The sequence below is a fragment of the Mesoplodon mirus genome, assembly GCF_964341445.2.
Source record: "Mesoplodon mirus genome assembly, chromosome: 3".
Lineage (NCBI taxonomy): Eukaryota > Metazoa > Chordata > Mammalia > Artiodactyla > Ziphiidae > Mesoplodon > Mesoplodon mirus.
This window is the reverse complement of record NC_138978.1, coordinates 193,741,098-193,761,098: the sequence shown is the minus strand read 5'-3', so window position 1 is coordinate 193,761,098 and position 20,001 is coordinate 193,741,098. Positions and strand designations below refer to the sequence as shown.

Sequence of the window (20,001 nt, the reverse complement as noted above, 5' to 3'; positions counted from 1 at the left end):
ACATTGGCCCATCAAAATGTGTCTTGAATAAAAAACAGCCATTTCAACTGCCAAAGACATTTTGGGATAGCAAGTTTTGCTCCAATGTACAAGGAAAGTATTAAACAAGTCATTTAAAACTTAAACTAGAGAATTAACTACAGAAGTAATTGTAGAACAATTTAAAGTAGAACAAACTACATTATTTTCAATTACTATATTGCTTTATGATGATCCTAGTACCTAGGGAAAAGAGACTTATTTGGTCATTTATTTCTAAAATGTTATATATTCAAAATGTATTTAGGTCATATTAAGGCTCAGAAATAGATGTACAGTATTAGTATATTAAAGATATATAATTAAATCTATTAGACAACCAAATTTGCAAATATAAAGTATTATAATTGAATACAAGTAATATTTTATAGATATGAAGGGCACTACAATAAAATATTTCATTATTTAAGAATTATTTAGTTCTAGATTTTCACTAGGTGGCAGACTTAGTGCAGTTTCTCAGTTTAAACTAACATAAATGGTGTAGGTTCAATTATATAGAACGGAAATGGCACATCACATAAATTTTGTTTTCCTATCTAATTTCAACTCTAGAAGTCACCTAAATACAATGACTAGATCACTCAATCATTTTATTACTGACTCTTACCATAACCTCAAATACATCTGGCTACTATATATATATATATATATATATATATATATATATATATATATATATATATATATATATATATATATATAATCTGTTTGATGTAATGTGTTAGAAAAGGATTATAAACAAAAGAATTCAAGTGGTCACAAATTTGTCTAAAGTTAGAAAAATAATATATGTGAAAGATAAAAGCCATATTTCTCAAAGAAAATAAAAATTTCCAAAAGTTGAGATACATTTTTCATTTGTTTACTCTTTGTTTCCTCAGAAATTCCTTCTCTGGCCATATATCTCAGTGCCTTCCATGATATTCCTCACAAGCTATCCATTCACTAGCATCTTAAAGCTATTTAATTTGTGAACCACAGATTTCAGTCATCCACTTTTATCATCCTTAGGAAAATATGTACATCCTTAAAATTTATGAATTTTTTGCAGTTTCCTCTATTAGATCATAAGAGTCTAATCTAAAGGTGGGAATTTCACGTTCCACTTTTTTTATCTCCTGGAGACCAGAGCTCTCCAACAGCAAACACTTGATATTTATTTGCTAAATTAGATACTAAATATTGTCCTCAGTAAATTGAAACAACAATAATGAAGTTATGATCTAACAGCTCCTATTTCCAGATAGATACAGAAGTAGAGATTACAAAAGTTTAAAATAGAGTTGACTTGTAATATCTGAAACTCCAACATGTTGCTAGATATTGTTAATAACTTACTATTTTATTTGGGTCATTTGAGTTTCCTTTCCTACCTACCTATTTATTAAAATAGGGAGTGGGGCAGGTTCGTGTTCTAGACCCTGACTGTTTGTGTGTGACCCAGGCTCTGCTACCTACTAGAATGTTACCTTGAACGTTTTATTTGTTTTTTCTGGGCTTCAGTTTCTTTGACTGTAAACTAATAATTGTAAGTAAATCATAGAGTAGTTTTTGGAGTTTGAAGAAATAGTAAGTGACTCTCTCGAGTTCCTAAACAAGTTGGAAACTATCGAGACCCAAAGAAGTCAGGCAGTTGGGGATCCCATGCTAGGCAGAACTGTGTAGCGTTGGTGCCTGGCAGTAGTGGAGAACCTTGATCAGGAGCCCTGCTAGACAACCACTGGGACTGCCCTGCAGGGCTGGACTCACTTCATGGCCTGGCTCAGACCAGCACACACCCAGAGATACTGAAAAGGCAGAGTCAGGAGTGAGCCATATGTCCCCAACTTCTCCCAGGGAACAGGGGGTGCAGATGGAAGCCCCAAACAATGAGGTCCTTAACCTGATGTTCTGAAGATTACATTAATCAATACATGGAAAGCTCTAAGAATAATGCTCTGTAAATTTTAGATATTATAGGGTTTTGGAACTTTCTTTAACCTTCCAAAAGATTAAAAAAAAAAAAGTGAAAAGACAAAGAGAAAAACCTCAGGTCAGTTAATTTTCCTTTTTAGAAGCTCAGATCATGAATATGTCATTTATTCTCTAAATGAGACTACATGCTTTATCTTCATTCATCCATGTTGCTACTCTTATTTATTCATTTTAGTTTCTGTTGTGACAGCTGATCGACACACCATATCATGGTAAATATCTTTAGAGACATTGTTCTTTTAAGATATTTCTTGAGTGAATACTTTTGAAACTTCCAGATGGTATGAGATTTGTCATTACTTAGGCTTACCAGATGGAGTTGCACCAGCCCAAAAGTCAATTGATGTTTTTTTCTATCAGGCCGCTCTTCTAATTTTTCAAAAGTTTCTGAGAAAATGAACTTTTAATCAAATGTACTACCATTGGGGACTTTTGAGCAAGAATAGAGCTTCTAAAAGAAAGTCCTGAGGAATACAGATTATATGGTGTTTCTCCATAAACTAATCTAGTTAAATCACACACCTTCTTCATCAAGATTTAATCCACTAAACCAAAAATACACAAATCAGAACTGCGAGATGTGTTTATTGTAACAAAGAATTATTAATTAGAGGAATTGTACTACTAGGACACTAGGAGTGAAACTTTGCCTTTCTGGCTGCTGTGCTTTAGTAGGAGGGCTGAGGTGTGGATGAAACCAACCAGAGTTTAGTGCAAAATGCAACGTAATAAGCAGTATTACAAATAATCCAAATACCAGGAACCACTGTGGATTCTGACTTTAAGCAATGGTACAGCTTCATCTCAATGAGATTTGATAAGAACTTTAAATAATTGTTGAGATTCCAAATATAGAGGTGGAGGAGGAAAGTAAGGAGGGAGGAAACTACATTTCAAGCAGAAATAGCAACAGGAGAAAAAAGAAAAAAGTTAAGAAAATAGTAAACCGCAACAACTAAGGAACAGGACCTGTTATGTATCAGACACTGTGCTAAGTCTTTCACAAACTGTATCTCTAAGTTTCATACCACCTCTCCTGTACAGAATCTTAGGTTTAGCATTTCCTTAATCAACTCAAGGTAACAGAACTATTGTAAGCCATGATGAACTGCACAAATAAAATTATACTTTTAACATTAAAAGTCAACAAAAGAAATTATGTTCCGATTGTTCTTTTGCTGATATTATTTCAATCCAACTTATTACAAGTCACCTGTTGTACTTAAAGTACAATAATATTAGCTCTCAAAATGGAGATGAGGCCATGTGACTATATTTGTTCCTCCGAAGAGTGGATCTCATGAAAAACCTGATGATATCGTAGTTTTCAAAGTCATTGATTAGGTAAGTCTCGATACCGGTCCAGCAATGTAACCAGGAGGGTACATATAGTTTTCACAGATAACTCTGAAATATAGCATTTTTTAGGTCTTAACTGATAGGGTGACTAAATCCCCTGGAAATTGACCTGAGGGCCCCTCAGGGAAGGCCCAGCAAGCCTGCATGCAGGCCCTCACTCCCTGGGAGGAGGGAGAGGGTCTAGCTAACCATCCACCAGCTTTAGGGAGTTAGAGCCGAGGAAAGGGGTAATCGTATCCGTCATTCTGGAGTTCAGAGTCAGGGCTCCCAGCTTCCTCTCTAAGACACTAAGCCAAGAGCTCAGGAAGATGGAGTAACAGTGCCCTCACTCCTGGACCCCACAGATAATGCGAGATCGGCTGGAGATGCTGATTTGTTTCTGAGCCACAAGCCAGATGTTTCTGGCTGGCTTATTTCAGTCAGTTCTAGTGCCTGAGTTCAAGGCATGGGTTCAGCTACCGGTAGGAATTTGAAGTGGCCATAACTGGGTTTGAAGACATATTGTATGGAGAGCAAAGGTGATTATCACATGATGTGGCTGCCACAGAGAATCTCAAAATATCTGAGCCAGGACGGCTACCAGTGATCACAGACATCAGCTAGAGATCAGATCATCAAGCACAGCGACAATAAGAAGGTGTTTGCTGTGGTTTTATTTTGCCCGGTTTTTCTGGGGGGGGGGGAGAAATCATGCGTGTGCATGGGTGCGTGTGCGCTTGCACACGTGTGTGTTTGAGGAAGAGGAGGTAAATGGAAAGAACACTAATGCAAAACTCTGGACAACTGGGAAGTCTCAGGATCCTTCTAGAACAATGCCATTAATTGAACCGTGGCCTCAATTCATTACAATGAGTTGTTATTTCAGTTAAAATAGTTGCTCTTCTCAGAAGTTCATTGTAGCAGGATTTGGCATTTCAAAGCACATACTGTGAGGACAGGGAACCATAGAAGATCAAAGAACTCAATTATGAACAATAAGCTCATCATAGGAAATTTTTGCCAATCTGGATATTCACCTTACACATTTCTATTTCAATATTATCCACGAGGTAACTTCTTCAATCAGCTTTATGAATTTGTGGCAAGAAAATGCCTAATAAAAGCCAAATTACTGAATTTATTTTTCTTATGGTGCTAAAATGTTGGTTAAAGTATTCTTTGGGAAAGAGGGTTTCATTTTTCTTGCATTGCACAGAACAGTTGATGTGGCATGGCCTGCTCTTATAGTTGCGTGTAGTTTTATGCCTAGAGCTAAGTATTACTCACTCATAAATATGTTGTTATAAAAAATACCATATTGGGGCCTCCCTGGTGGCGCAGTGGTTGAGAGTCCGCCTGCCGATGCAGGGGATGCGGGTTCGTGCCCCGGTCTGGGAGGATCCCATATGCCGCGGAGCGGCTGGGCCCGTGAGCCATGGCCGCTGGGCCTGCGCGTCCGGAGCCTGTGCTCCGCAACGGGAGAGGCCACAACAGTGAGAGGCCCGCATACCGCAAAAAGAAAAAAAAAAAAAAAAAAAAAATACCATATTGGATTGTTAGCATAATGAAAATGTTTCTTTGAAATGCAGGTTGTTTTCCAGTCTCAGTATTATCACAGAGCTCACCCACCCAGCCAACATGAGATTCATGCAATTCAGAGCCAAAGACTGTTACTCCCTTGCTCTTTCAAAGCTGGAAAAGGTAAGAATTCACATCATGAAGTAAGTTGCATTTAACCTTTTGGGTTGAAAGACTAACTGTAAAATTTGTACATGTAGAAAGAAATAGTAAAAATAAAAATGTTGTTTTGAATGCCTATATGGGAGCTAGAATCTTAATTTATAATTTTTTTAAAGTATGGATTTATGAATTTGAACCATTTATATCACAAGTGAACATGATGGGGGTATCTCATTCCATCATCATTAATTATAAATTGAAAGCATGATATATGAAAGAATTAAACTCAACAGGAATATATATACTCGCTTATAATGTCCATTACTGATAATATCACGAGTGCTATGTCAAGACATCTATATTTATATAGGAATTTGCAGTTTTCATAAATCCTTAAAGTCCTAGAAAACTTGTAGGCTTTGTTGTAAGTCAGTTCCCAAAGGAGATAATATGAGACACAAGCTCACAATCTGAGACAAAGCCAAGTTTATTGCTTACGTAAGGGAGGCTGTCACCTCAAGAGAGTTTTTTTTTTTGATTTATAAATATTTATTAAAATTGAAAGTTGCTTGCTCTTCTATCCCATGAGCATCCATCCACCTGCCTGTCACATGTTAAGATGCATGACTGTTGTCATAAATGCCCTTGGAATCTTCAGGATAACAGAACATCTGCCTTTGCTTAAAACTCCTTGTTCCTTGCCTTCCTAGCCAACACCTCTCTTCACAACTTTATTTAAAAGGTCTCCAAAATTTGTACCCCAAGTGAGCCATCCATGAATAAAAACATATACCTGGGACCCAAAGAAAGTTGGCATGGACATGTCAAAGACTCAAGTCTACCTAAGAAATAAGAGTGGTTTTATAATAGCCAAAGATGAATTTTCTCCCCACAAATCTAAACAAATGTCTGCAATCAGATAGAGCTAATTAAGACCCAAGAGAGTATGTCAATGTCTTGGAGTGGGGAAAGGAAGGTCAAAGTTTATCAAGAATTGGGAATTGTATTTAATGAGGCTCTTTTCAAGTGGGGACTTATTAGGATTGGGAAGAGATGAGAATAATGCTAGGGGAGACAGTGGCGTTATTGCAAAGTCAAGTTATGGGGACAGAAAGGTGTGGTTTTCGTCCTCAGTATCCAGGCTGAGTGTGGGGATAAATGGATTTTGCATCCCAGGTGTACTTGATACTAGTGTACTGGGAGAATTCGATGTAAGAGAAAAAAATAAGATCCAATCTTATACATGTGAAAATGTGTTAAATCTATGTCATCTTTATTGTTTGTAATAATACTTACAAAATAGAGATAAGGATGGATTACTTTTTTGTTGTTGTTGTTAGTTTTTTTCTTTCACTTCATTTTATTTTGATTACCTGTTACGTTGGGCACTGTCCTGATTCCTGGGTGATGTACTGTTGAGTGAGGCCACTTCTGTACTCTTGTCTGTTGATTTCCATCTTCAACGCTGGTCGCATACATTGTGTAGGTAGAGCCTTGCCACTGCCCCTTTAAAGGCATAGTTACATTGTTCTTAGGCACTGCTTCCAGATGAGAAACAGAGTTTAAGGCAGATTAAATAACTGTTGTGCCCAACACACAGTGAGGCCAAATACACTGAAAGGTCAGAGTATGGAGCAGAGAAAGGTTTATTGAAGGGCCAAGCAAGGAGAATGGGGCAACAAGTGCTCTAAAGACCTGAACTCTCTGATGGTTTTTGGGGAAGACATTTTATAGGCAGAATTTGGGGAGGGGGCTGCAGGGTGTGTTACCCTCCTCTGATTGGTTGGAGGTGGTATTCCAGGAATCTCAATCATCAACCTTCTCGTTCCAACCAGTCTGGGTCCATGAGCTTATGCTCTGCCTGAAGTTACCATCCTCCCCCAGGGTGGGAGCCTTAGTTCCCACAGAACTCAGAGATATGTATGTAAATGTTTTGTACATCCCCCAAGGAGCAACCACGACCAGGCCCCATTGCTGTATTTTTCTTTTCTTTTCTTTCCTTGCCTTTTTTCTTTTCTTTTCCTTTCTTTATTGAAGTATACTTGATATACACTACAGTGATTCACAATTTTTAAAGGTTATACAAATCAGTGAATATAACAAAAAAGGAAGCAGACTCACAGATATAGAGAACAAGCTAGTGGTTGCCAGTGGGGAGAGGGAAGGAGGGAGGGGCTATATAGGGGTAGGGGATTAAGAGAAACTATAGATATAAAATAAGCTATAAGGATATATTGGATAACAGGGGGAATATAGCCAGTATTTTATAATAGCTATAAATGGAGCACAATTGCTTCTTTCTGCATTCCCTCACTCCCCTAATTAGTAAGTGAATCTGCCCTTTGGAACTCAGGGGAGGTCTAGGAGACTGAAAACAAAAAGGCAGCATCCTGCTCAGTTTCATTGAGTGAGTGCAGTAAGAGAAACTTAAAGCCATTCATGTTTAAAAAGCATCCCTTATGTCAAACTGCTTTAACAGTACGGAATGGGTGGGAATCACAGCTGAATGGCTCAACATCCAAAGACAAATCCACGGATGGGAATCCAGTGGAACCCATGCTGGCCTGGTGCAGTACAGTCTCCTCCATGATAAGTGAGGGAGGCTCACCCCATGATGAAGAAGACAGGCTCTACTACTTTGTAGGATTGGAACCTGGATAAATCTATGACACATTTGTAGCCTTGGGATTTGTCTCTGGAAAATAGTGGTAATAGCCAAATGATAGGGTCATTGCAAAGATCACAGCACACAATCTAGTCACAATATTTAGCCCAGTTTTGACATATAATCAGTACTCAAATAAATAGCCCTAAACTCATAATTATAAATTACTATTGTCGACATCATCACTAATAAATATTCTATTGTGTGTATTCAGTTTTATTCCAGGTCAGTTGATGTAGTAAGGTCATAATTGTGGAAGATATTTTCATATTGGTAAATGTGTGTGTCTATATTATTGTGTATCTACTGCATGAGGGAAAAAGAACAAAATGAAATTTTGATCTCTTTTGGGGAATTAATTAAAAACAAAATCTTCGGGCTTCCCTGGTGGCACACTGGTTGAGAGTCTGCCTGCCAATGCAGAGGACACGGGTTCGTGCACCGGTCCGGGAAGATCCCACATGCCACGGAGCGGCGGGGCCCGTGAGCCATGGCCGCTGAGCCTGCGCATCCGGAGCCTGTGCTCCACAACGGGAGAGGCCACAACAGTGAGAGGCCCACGTACCGCAAAAAAAAAAAAAAAAAAAAAAAAAAAACAACACAAAATCTTCATCCAACCTAGAAGTCCTCTTCAGAAACGTAGAAAAGTTTTGTTTGAATAAGCATTAAAACAGACTGTGATATGCATCTCAGCAATCCACTAAAGACATTGCAAAGACAGAAAGACATCTTATCCCTTTATATAGCCAGGCAGATACAGTCATTTACATACATGTTAACTGTCTTGATCCAAAGGAAAAATAAAATGTCTTCTAACTTTGCAGCAAGCAAAAAGTTACAACTTGGAGCCAGGCGCCTAGGCTAAGCTCCTAAAGAGAGAGACAGGATACATTACATTCACATTTCAAAAAGATAGTTCCAAGCCCCACCCCCCACCCCCCCCACCGAGAAAGGCATTCCTGGGATACAAAGCTAGCTAGAGGTTATTCAGGCTTTGTATCCATCTCAAAGAGACATGGAAAGGATTTACAATTCCAAGTTATTTTTAAGGAAACTCTCTAGGAAAAAGAAGTGGGAGAGGGGAGTTTTCTTTCTTTTTTGGCATCAGGGAAATTCTTTTTTTTTTAGATTTATATTTACCCTTGCATCTTCTAGATATTTTCCAAGAAGAATACAAAAAAATCAATACATTACCTAATTAGTAGGAACAGAGGAGTTAGGGGAAGTGGAATTGAAACCAATGGTTTGAATGCTATAAAACCATGGAAAATCCTTTTTAAATTCACTTATTATCATTTTTATCTATTGAAATAGGATTGTCACATAGAAATGTTTTAGACTGTTGTGCTATTGTGGGTTGAATTATGTCCCTCCCCCCACCAAAAAGATGTGTTGGTGTCCTAACCTCCACTACCTCAGGTGACATTATTTGAAGATAGGGTTTTTACAGAGATAAGCAAGTTAAAGAAGGCCATTGGGGTGGACCCTAATCCAAAATGACTGGCATCCTTATAAAAAGGGTAAAGTTGGACACAGAGACAGACACATTTAAAAGGAAGACAGACATCCACAAGCCAAGGAGAGAGGTCTGAAAGAGACCCTTCACTTACAGTCCTCAGAAGGAACCAAAAACTGCCAAGACCTTGATTTCAGACTTTGAGCATCCAGAACTGAGAGGCAATAAATTTCTGTTGTTTAAGCCACTCAGTTTATGATACTTCCTTATGGCAGCCCTGGCAATCTCACATATGTGCCATCAGTGATAATGGTAACTGTTCATTTCTAACCAGTGCTCCTTATCACTTATATATATACAGCTAGTTTACTGTTTAAAGTAATTATCTTCCTATGTTTGTATTCTAAGCACAGGGAGGTATTTTTAGTATTAGGAAACTGATTTTTGTTTCCAATATTCAAATACATCCCCAATAATATTTTCTAGTGTTACTGTTGGCTGAGGAAGTGGTGGATTTTTATTCTTCTGAACACAATTATGAATATCATTTTATTCTACCTATAATTAGATGCACCTGCACCTTCACGGATGGGGTCTTCACCTTTAGAAACACAATCAAGATTTTGAATTTAAAACAGACACCAGCTTGGCTGCTTAAGACACTTTTTTTTGTCATGAAGTCGTTGTCATTCAAATTTAAGAAGTGATAGGATTTGAAAGAATAAGTATGGAAGGTTAGCCTTCATTCAGCCTGGTTGCTGATGTTTTCTTGGTAGACCTTGCATTCTAGTAGATATGTGGTTGCCATTGGTAACAGAAGGAATACTCTTAAAGGTTTCTCTGGAAGCGACAACTCACTGAAGAATATCCACAATAATAACCTCCTAATAGACCAGACCATCATGCTTTAGTTTGTATTTTTTTCATCTGATCATTCTTTCATTGTTGCTGAGTTGTTTTATTTTCTACTACATTATCTTTCTTGTCTTGGATATTGACATTACCTTACTGCTACTCTTTACTCAAAAGTAGAGTCATCCCTTGGTATCCATGGGGGATTGGTTTCAGGACCCCTCCCTTCTCACCCCCCCCCCCAGCAGGGACCAAAATCTGAGAATGCTCAAGTCCCTTATATAAAGTGGTGGTGTAGTATCTGCGTATCACTTACACACATCCTCCTGTGTACTTTCAATCATCTCTAGATTACTTATAATACCTAATACAATGTAAGTTCTATGTAAATAGTTGCCAGTAGGTGGCAAATTCAAGTTTTGCTTTTAGGAACTTTCTGGAATTTTTTTTCCCCAGTATTTTCAGTCTGTGGTTGGTGGAATTGGCAGGTGTGGAACCTGCAGATACAGAGGACCAACTGTACTTCCCATGTTCAGTCATTGGTCATTGGGTCATTGACACTCCTCCTAAAAATCTGATGTAGTGGGCATTGGAAAGAGTATGAGAGCTAAGCAGAGATGGGAAATGTGATGGGTAACAAGGAACCCGAAGAGAGGAAAACAACAATAGAAAAAAAAGAGAAATTTTTGTCTCATCTCCCTCTAGAGACTTATTTCATTTCTCTTATTTTGATGCATTTCATAAAAATGAATTTTATTCATGCTTATGGTGCAATTTGCTTCAAGACTGCTTTTTAAAAATTGCTTTTGAGCCTTCTCCTGTGATGATCATAATTACACTTTAGCAATCATATGGTAATTACCCATTGATGTAAGAAGCAAGGTAATGAAAAAGTGAGATGAATAATACGGTATAATAAAAAATAATAATTGGTCTCTGTCCGTAGTTCCTGACACAGCACTTCAAAAACTCTTGGAATTTCCTAAGTGATAGCAGTGTCTTCTGTTATTCATACCTTTCAACCATGCCTGATTTTATGTTAACAAGGCAACTCATGGAGTGTCCCCTAGACAGCTTCAGGATGAAGGCTAGTTGCCAGAAAAGCAATGACATGATTAGAATATTGAAACTTTCAGTACTTCCTCATCTCCCTGCTTCCAGGGAGGGGAAAGGGGCTGGAGATTGGGTTTAATCATGTGGTTAATGGGTTAATTAATCATGCCTCTATCATGAAACTTTGATAAAACTCTGAAGAATGAGGCTTGAGAGCTTCCTGATTGGTGAACATATTGATGTACCAGGAGGGTGGTGCCCTCAGACTCCATGAAGACAGAAGCTCCTGTGCTCAGGACCCTCCCAGACTTGCCCTGTGTGACTTGTCATCTGTTGTTCATTTGCATTCTTTATATTAAGATGATAATCATTAAGCATAGCACTTTCACACGTTCTGTGAGCATTCTGGAAAATTATTGAAACTGAGGTTGTTATGGGAAGCCCCAGATTTGTAGCTGGAAGGAGAAGAAGTGCTGTTGGTTTGGAGACACCAAGGACTTGGAGATGGTGGTTGAAATGAGAGCAGTCTTGGGGGACTGAGCCCCATAACCTGTGGGGTCTGAGCCAACTCTGAGTAGTGAGCGTCAGAATTGAATTGTAGGACACTCTGTTGGTGTGAGAGAATGAGTGTCAGAATATAAACAGTCATGTCTATAAATCATATATTGCTATGTAGTCAATGGTAGAGCAAAATAGTACACACTGGAGATATATTCTGGGAGAAATAGGCAAGAATATCATTTACATTTTTTTTTTTTTTTTTTTTTGCGGTACGTGGGCCTCACTGTTGTGGCTTCTCCCGTTGCGGAGCACAGGCTCCGGACGTGCAGGCTCAGCGGCCATGGCTCACGGGCCCAGCTGCTCTGCGGAACGTGGGATCATCCCGGACCAGGGCACGAACCCGCGTCCCCTGCATTCGCAGGCGGACTCTCAACCACCGCGCCACCAGGGAAGCCCTCATTTACTTTTTAACATATGCACCGTCTTAAAGCCAGAAGGCAAAATTTTACATATTCTCAATTTAAATTCAAGCCACTAAATACTCTCTGAGCACCTAGTATGAGCCATATGCCTTCCTCAATGCTAGAAGTTATGAATTTGAATAAAATACATAGAATTTGTAATTTGACGGGAGACAGATATATCAGAACAAACAAAAACACATTGCCATATTCTGTTTTTTTCTGTCCAAACAACTTGGACTACTTTTTATTCATAATCTAAGTGCTATAATGGCTGAGGGAGAGTTTGATGCTATCTTCCAGATTCATTAGGAAAATTTCTTATCCAATTTTTAAGAAAATATTTACCTTCCCCCATATTGGTCCAGGAAGAATTTGAGAAAGCTAATTAGTTTCTATTGCTTTTAAATGTAGTAAAGCACTGCCTGATCTACTCTAGAGGAGTGATGATATGTAATTTATATGGATAACTATTTTAATGTACAAATGTATCTATTAAGAATGTGCATAGCGAAGTCCAGTGGTTAGAACTCGGTTCTTTCACTGCTGGGGCCTAGGTTCAATACCTGGTCCAGGAAGTAAGATCCTGCAAGTTGCGCAGCGCAGCCAAAAAAGAAAAAAAAAAAAAAGAGTGTGCCTAGTATTATGATTTCACACAATAGTTTCAAAGTTGTCACAGGCTGAATGTTTATGCCCCCCCCCAGCAAAATTCACATGTTTAATCCTTCAACATCCTTTCTTTCTTTATTTCTGAACCCACATGTCTTTCAGAAGCTTCCACTCAATTCTCAGGATCATCAGGGCCTTCACGGGAGAACAGGGTGCAGGAAACCATTTGTGTGTATTGTTTGTAAAGCACATATTTCTGACTTATAAGGGGCGTGGTTGAAGTCCAGTTTTGCCCATCACTCCTAGTGTATGGCTATTGTCTCAGTATAATTGCTAGGAGCTCCTGTCAAAATGTCCTGATTTGGATGATTAACTATGCAATATAAAGAGAGGAGAAATGAAAGAAAGAGAAAGAGAGATTGATTTAAAGCCACCAATGGCCCAGGGTCCTCTCTCTCCTCAGTTCCCAAACACACACTTCAGTGAGAGGCTCTGATAGGAAACCTGCTCTGGAAGAGGCAACACATCTCAGAGCTGCTGTGCAGAGCCCCCGTGATGGGGTTCCTTCGGTAGAGAGGAGTCTCTTTCTGGGGAAGGCTCTGTAAACAGGATACATAAAACCCTAGCAACTCATTGAAGGCTTTGGTATTTTAATATAAGGATTTTCTGTATTTGCATTCAAAAGTCCACTCCCTGGGCAAGAAGTTTTGTGAGAGGAAAGACAGAGTTAATTTGCCCAGGACCTGAGAATTTGGAAATAGGATTTGAGGGTTGTTGGTGAACTAGGGTAGGGACAGGGAGAAAGAGGGAGGAAAAGAGGGAAAAAAAAAGAAGACATTATGTCAAACAATGTAAAGAAAGTCAAGTAGGATGAATGGTGAGAAAAGCCAATCTCTGAGAAAACACGGATAGAAACCATTAATTTATGCCAATAAAATTCTTGACTTCTTTTCACCTCCCACACCGTTCTGCTAAGTCCAACAGTTTTATCATCTATTCCATATGGTACTGGATGGACACAGTTTAAAGAAAACACAATTTCTTCCAGAAACAAATTTCTTCTTCCAACAAAAGCATATGTTCATGATAACAAACCAAATGAAAGAAATAGGTAAGACCAAGGGTATTAAAGTGTCTGGGACCTTTTAATACTGATTTGGATTTCTCAGATTTCTTTTGGGTATTTTTAGATAAGTGGTTGTTAGGAAAACACAAAATCATCATTGAAACTTCAATTGAATCTAGAATTCTACTAAGGAAGCAAATATGATATAAAAAAAGATATTATATATTTATACTAGAAGCAATCATAGAAATATTTACTATTGTATTTTATAAAACACAATAGTCAAAAGAAATACTAAAGTCAGAGAAATTTATATAACACAAACATTGCAGTTTTTCCATCTTCAAACCTAAAGAACCAAAGTGAGAAGAAGGGGTATTGAGTAAACCTCAAAGTGTTTCCTTCCTCCCTCTTAATAGAAATGTTTTAAACTTTATGCAACAAATTTTCACTAGATGTAGGCAACTACTATAAGTGGAAAGGATTCATTCATTTGTTCAATAAAATTTCATTGATTGTGTGCCAGGCATTGTGTTAGGCATTGTCCTGGGACTCACTGAGCTACCTCAGACCAACAGTTAACTAATAAAAAAATAAACAAGGAATTATAGATTTCAGAAGAGCTCTGAAAATCATAACAGGGTTATATTCAAACATAACTGGGGAATACCTACTTTAAATAAAGTGATAAAGTAAGGTCTCTTTGAGGAGGTGATATTTGAGCTATAATGATAACACCAGACCAGCCCAGTCAAAACTTGGAAGTATCAGTACAGGAAGAAAGCAAGCAATATCAAGTCCACAAGGTGATGCATCATTTGATGTGTTTGAAGAATTACTAGTAATAGAAGACAGTAAGTGCTTACTATACATAATACTTTTAGATGTTTTATCTTGTTTAGTTATTAGAATGACAATGCAATGTCATCACCAATATGAACCCCATTTCGCAGGTGATGAAACAGAGGAAGAAGGAGCTTAAGTAACTTGTACAAGATCGTCCAATCAGAAGTGGCAATACTTGACTGGTCACCTTGTGTGTCTGTAGAATCCAAGCTCCAAACCACTGTGTGTTATACTGTCTGTTGGATCCCTATTTTTAGCAGCTGGACTTTTCTACTAACCTTGAAACTCAAGTCCAAATTAACTTATAGTCTTCTCTTCTTTCACATTTCCTTTTTTTACAGAAGGGCACACTTATCCACCCAGTTATCCAGAAAGTGGGGTATCACCCTCATCTTCTCTCTACTACCCAATTCAGTCAAAAATCCCCTCAAATTTAATGTCTGAAGTCTAAATATATTTGAAGAAGATCTGTTTCTGTAAACCTTCATTTCTCACTAGAATTGCCGCCTTAACACCCTCGTTTAACCTGCTTGGTCTCCCCGTGCCACCTCCCCATTTCCAGTCCATTTTCCATATTGTCATCAGAAGGACCATTCTAGAAATGTGTCCATATCACTCCTCCTCTTAAGAAATATGTAAGTTTTTTCTCATTACACTTAAGATATAATTCGAAATTGTTAACATGATTTCAAAATGGGTTCATTGTATGTCCTGTTTTTCCTGGAACTGTCCCAATTTTCACCCTTGTTTTTCAGTGTAATTCTTGATAACATCCTTTTTCCTCTCAAATGTCCTGGAACTTTAACATCTAATTCCTGGCTCCTGTTCCAGTCTCACTTCTGACCTCTTCATCCAGCCCATACACTCACACTCAGTGCTGTATTCTAACAGAATTGCTTATAGTTCCTCAAGTCTTTTAAGCTTTATTCCTATCCAGCTTCTAGCATATGCTGAACCTTTTGTTTATAACTTTCTGCTTAACACCTACCCTTCCCAAATTTACTGGCTAATTTCTACTCATTTTTGCGTCTCCACTTAGACATCACTTCTAATTCAGTCTCTCGACTTTTCCACCAGAAGACTACAGAAGATGCCCTTCCTATGTGCTACACAAGCATCTACCCCTGTTTTGTTGCATATTCTCACCCCGGTGTTTTCCCTATTTGTTATTGTTATCACTCGCAGTTTGTGAGTTCTGGTAGGCAAGGAAAGTATCCATATTTGTCTACTAGTGCCTGGTCCATATTCAATGCATAATAATTCTATATTAACAGAATTTATGAGTTCTATACAGGAATTCTGTATGCCTAGCACTAAGGATAATGCCCTATGTAGACTTGTCAACACGTATTTGTTATTTGTTAACTGACTAATTTAGTAAATAAATGAATGAGTTAGTGTTTGATTGGAACCTTTAATAATGAAAGATTTATAAAATGATACTTATCAATAAAATTCAGATGTGTGGAAAAAGGAAGAGAGTAACTTTCCTTCTGTGTAAGCCCTGAAGGTAAAAGAATATTTCTGTATTTGGAAAATACAGTGTATGAACTGGAAAATGTAACTGAACCAAAAACTTTTTTAATTAAATGTGCTACGTAATGTAATTTAACTGAAGCATCTATGTAAATGTAGGTATATAATAAAAGAGAACATTTGAAATATTGGTTAAACCTTTATTAAAATTAGAGAACAACCCACTGGATTTAGGAAATGTATCTTCTCCATCAGTAAATCATTGAGCAGGGATAATGTGAGTGAAAGAAACCACTATACGCTAAAGATGACCCTACCTCTGATCCACTGAGCTTACCATAGACTCAAGTTTTTGTCAGGAAATTCTTAGGACAAGCACTTTCCATGAAGATATGTTACTTTTTCACAGAAATCTTGCCTTTGAGTTCTCCAGGCATGTATTCCGCAAGAAAGTCTGAATCTTAGAGTAAACTGATTTTAGATTTATGAACAAAAATTTACATTATTGCAATTGTTTGTATATGAATTGGCAGCATCGTGTTGGATGACTGGCTGTTACAAAAGACTAGAGGTTGGCAAATTAATAGTCGGTTTAAGCCCCAGCAAGTACTGTAGCAGTAGGATGCAGAGAGGGAATAATTCTAAGATAATTCTAAGGATAAATGCTGGAGTTTGGAAATTTAATGGATGGACTGGGGAGAGGGATGCAGAGATGGTGGTCAGAGATTCTCTGATTGACTAGTCAGTACTTTTGATTAACTAGTTAGGCGATTATTCAACATGATGAGAAATTCATTTTAGTAAAGCATGAGATTAAGTTTACAGAAAGATATTCATGATCAAAGTTCATATGATATTGTATAGACATGATTTGTAGTGAACTATAGTAGCAATAATTTCTGTACATGATCAAGGGTTTATTGCAGCATTTCTTTTCCTGTTCTTTCTTTTTTTTTAAGGGTAGTATTAACAAATGACAGGAGTAGAAAAGTCAACATAAAGATTTTAGAAGGAGAACTTATAGGACACAGATTTGTGATGCTTCGGATGCAGCACTTTTGGATGTGATTCTAAAAGCTTTTATTGAGCATTGTCAAATTTGTAAGCTTCATAAGGATGGACATCATATTTATAAATGCCCTTCTATAGGTGCTACCATAGATGTGAAATTCTTGACCTTAATATCGTCTATTGAAAATGTTAAATTGAGAATTCTGTTAACTTAGGTTTTAAGAATTGGCGTATTGTATTACTGCAAGAGATTTGATTTTCAGCACAGTGCAACGTTCTTTCAAATGCATATGTCTTTTTTTCTAATTCCATTTTGTTTTAAAGCACATCTTAAATGTAGTTTTCTCATTTAGTAAAAGTTGTCTAATTGAAAAAAAAACTATTCAGGCTGATAGCTGTAACTGAACTTTGGGAAAGATGTGAACGCTAATGTATGGGTTTAGAAGTCCTAAGATGAGATATTTAAAGCCAAAAACTGGACGGTTACGCACTGAGAGAGCAGAGGAGAGGCCGGAGCTGGAATCATGTTCTAATCACTAAATTATGACTTTTCTCAGTCTTCCTCCGACTTGATTTTTTTTTTTTTTTTTTTTTTTTTGCGGTACGCGGGCCTCTCACTGTTGTGGCCTCTCCCGTTGTGGAGCACAGGCTCCAGATGCGCAGGCTCAGCGACCATGGCTCACGGGCCTAGCCGCTCCGCGGCATGTGGGATCTTCCCGGACCGGGGCACGAACCCGCGTCCCCTGCATCGGCAGGCGGACTCTCAACCACTGCGCCACGAAGGAAGCCCCCCACTTGATTTTTGAACAGTATTTGAGACCACATCTTCCTCTACAGCTGGAACATGCTCAGTGTGTCCGGCTCCTCGGATCTCCGCTTGTGCAGCCAATGCGCACTCCCTGCCTCCCACCCACCCCAGCCCCACGTATGATCACCTTGGAAACACTCTCCTGTGCCTCTCCATCGCCACCACCCAACCTCCACGACTCTCTGAGTCTAACCATGAACAAATTAATTCCCGATCTAGTTCTACTGCAGCTAAGTCTGCATCCAAGAAAAAAAAAAAAAAGAACAAAACATGATTTAAAAAATTTAAGGAATGAGAAAACATACAAAAGCATAAAATCGTGCTTTGCCATGTGTCCCATGCCCCTTGTTAGCTAGAGGAGTGAACAATGAACAGAGATGAAGGTCATTGGCTTAGAAGATCCCAGTCAGGTAACAGAGATCGGTGACCAAGTTCTGGGAAAGAAGACCCTGAATGAGCCATGTGCAGAGCCCAGCAGACTTAACTGTTTCCCACCTGACCTCGTGACAGATGCTGGACTTCAAATTCTTAGGGTCTCGGCACTTTATTTTGGCTATTTGCTTTAACGTGGGCCGAAGATCTGTGGTTTTGGCAGTACACCTTAAGAACCAGATGTGGCCCCCAATTCACAGGAAAGCCTGCCTATCCCTGCAAGAAGACAGCTCATTCCAGGCATCTCCTAACCACCGAGGCGGTTCAAATGAAGCATTTTTGACGCCAAGGCTAATAAATCAGAGACTGTGTTGTGATGTAATGGACATGGACACCAAGGCGGCACTACTTGCGTATCCCTCCTTCTGTCTACATCTCAAGTGAGGATGTCCTTATAGTCTGGATGGGCCTAGATGTGGTGGAATAACTCCTGTTTCTCCCTGAAAGGTTTGATGCTGAGCACCAGCCTCATCTGTCTGTCCAGGGGAAGCCCAGGGGTCAAGTCTCTCTAGTACCATCATGACAGCAAGCAGCAGCAGTGGCCCCCGTCCTCTCCAAGACCCCTTCCTTCAGCAATACTCCCTCCCCTCCATTCTTAAAAAGGGGGACCCAGAGACGTCCCCTCCCTTGAGATCTCCCAAATTTGCTACATTAGAAACAGGGGCTTCCTCTCATTGTCTCTGAGAGAGAGGGGTGATTTTTTTATTGGCTTAGCTGTGTCTTGTATTTCTTGTTAAATGGAAGTTGGCAGCAAAAGAAACGAACATTTTTGAGGTTACCACTTAAGTATGAAGTTAAGTTTCATTTTTAAGAAATTCCTTCCAATCTTACACAAACATCTGGCCTTAGACCTTCGTTTATTAGCGGGCACTAATAGCAACAGAATTTTTCAAAAGAAACCCTCATACATCATAATACACACGCAAACACACACACTTTTTTTGTCACTTACAGAAGCTTAGCTGCAGATTGGTATGGCTGGCACAACTTTAAAGGCAGATGGGTAAATTAAAACTCGAATGACAGAAAGCTAGAAACCACTGGTTGTGATCGCTCCTACTTGCCTATGTTATTTGTCCTCACTTATGAGAATATTCAAAAGCAGATATTCTAGATGTTAGGATACATTATGTGGCTTTAGGTTTTTTTTATATTTGATGAAATAATATGATTATGTTTGTTCCTTTTATTAATGTCACTTCAAATCCTGTTCAGAAATAGGTACTAAGAGTAAATAAATGTTTAATGTATGAATTCAAGAATTAAGCTTTCTTTACTATTGGGTATTTTAACCAGGAAAACTTGGTTATGAAAAGTAAAGGGACATTAAAAATACAATTAAAAGTGAAGTCATGACACATTCATAGCTAAGAACCACGGGATAAAAATGGCTTTCTTCACATATGTTAGGAAAATTTAAGTAGAAAAGCATAAAATAGAGAATGCTCACAAATTTTTCTTTTTCAAATTTCTGAACAGAAAGAAAGAGAGCGAGGTTCTAATTTGGCCTTTATGTTCCGACTGCCTTTTGCTGCCGGGAGGGTGTTCAGTATCAGCATGTTGGACACACTTCTTTACCAGGTACGCAGTGTTTCTTGTTTCTCTCTAAAATGTTTATTTTCTATTTTCTTTAGATTCTAGCAAACGCATAATACAACTAGTGTTTCTCATGGAGCTGTTAACTTAAAATTGGCTCTGGAAGTAATCCAATATTTTACTTCATTTATTTAA

General features: G+C 38.3%; 1 protein-coding gene across 9 annotated transcripts in view; it reads left to right on the top strand.

The window, feature by feature from the left end:
- KCNT2 (potassium sodium-activated channel subfamily T member 2) overlaps window positions 1-20,001 on the top strand; it is a 354,895-nt gene that overhangs the window by 285,257 nt on the left and 49,637 nt on the right. For 8 of the 9 annotated variants that reach the window (XM_082615036.1, XM_082615040.1, XM_082615035.1 and 5 more), the window contains 2 exons: window positions 4,944-5,055; window positions 19,750-19,851. In XM_082615036.1, coding sequence (XP_082471162.1) covers window positions 4,944-5,055; window positions 19,750-19,851 — 214 coding nt within the window. The remainder of the gene's footprint in view (window positions 1-4,943; window positions 5,056-19,749; window positions 19,852-20,001) is intronic. The other variant, XM_082615038.1, reaches the window with a different exon arrangement.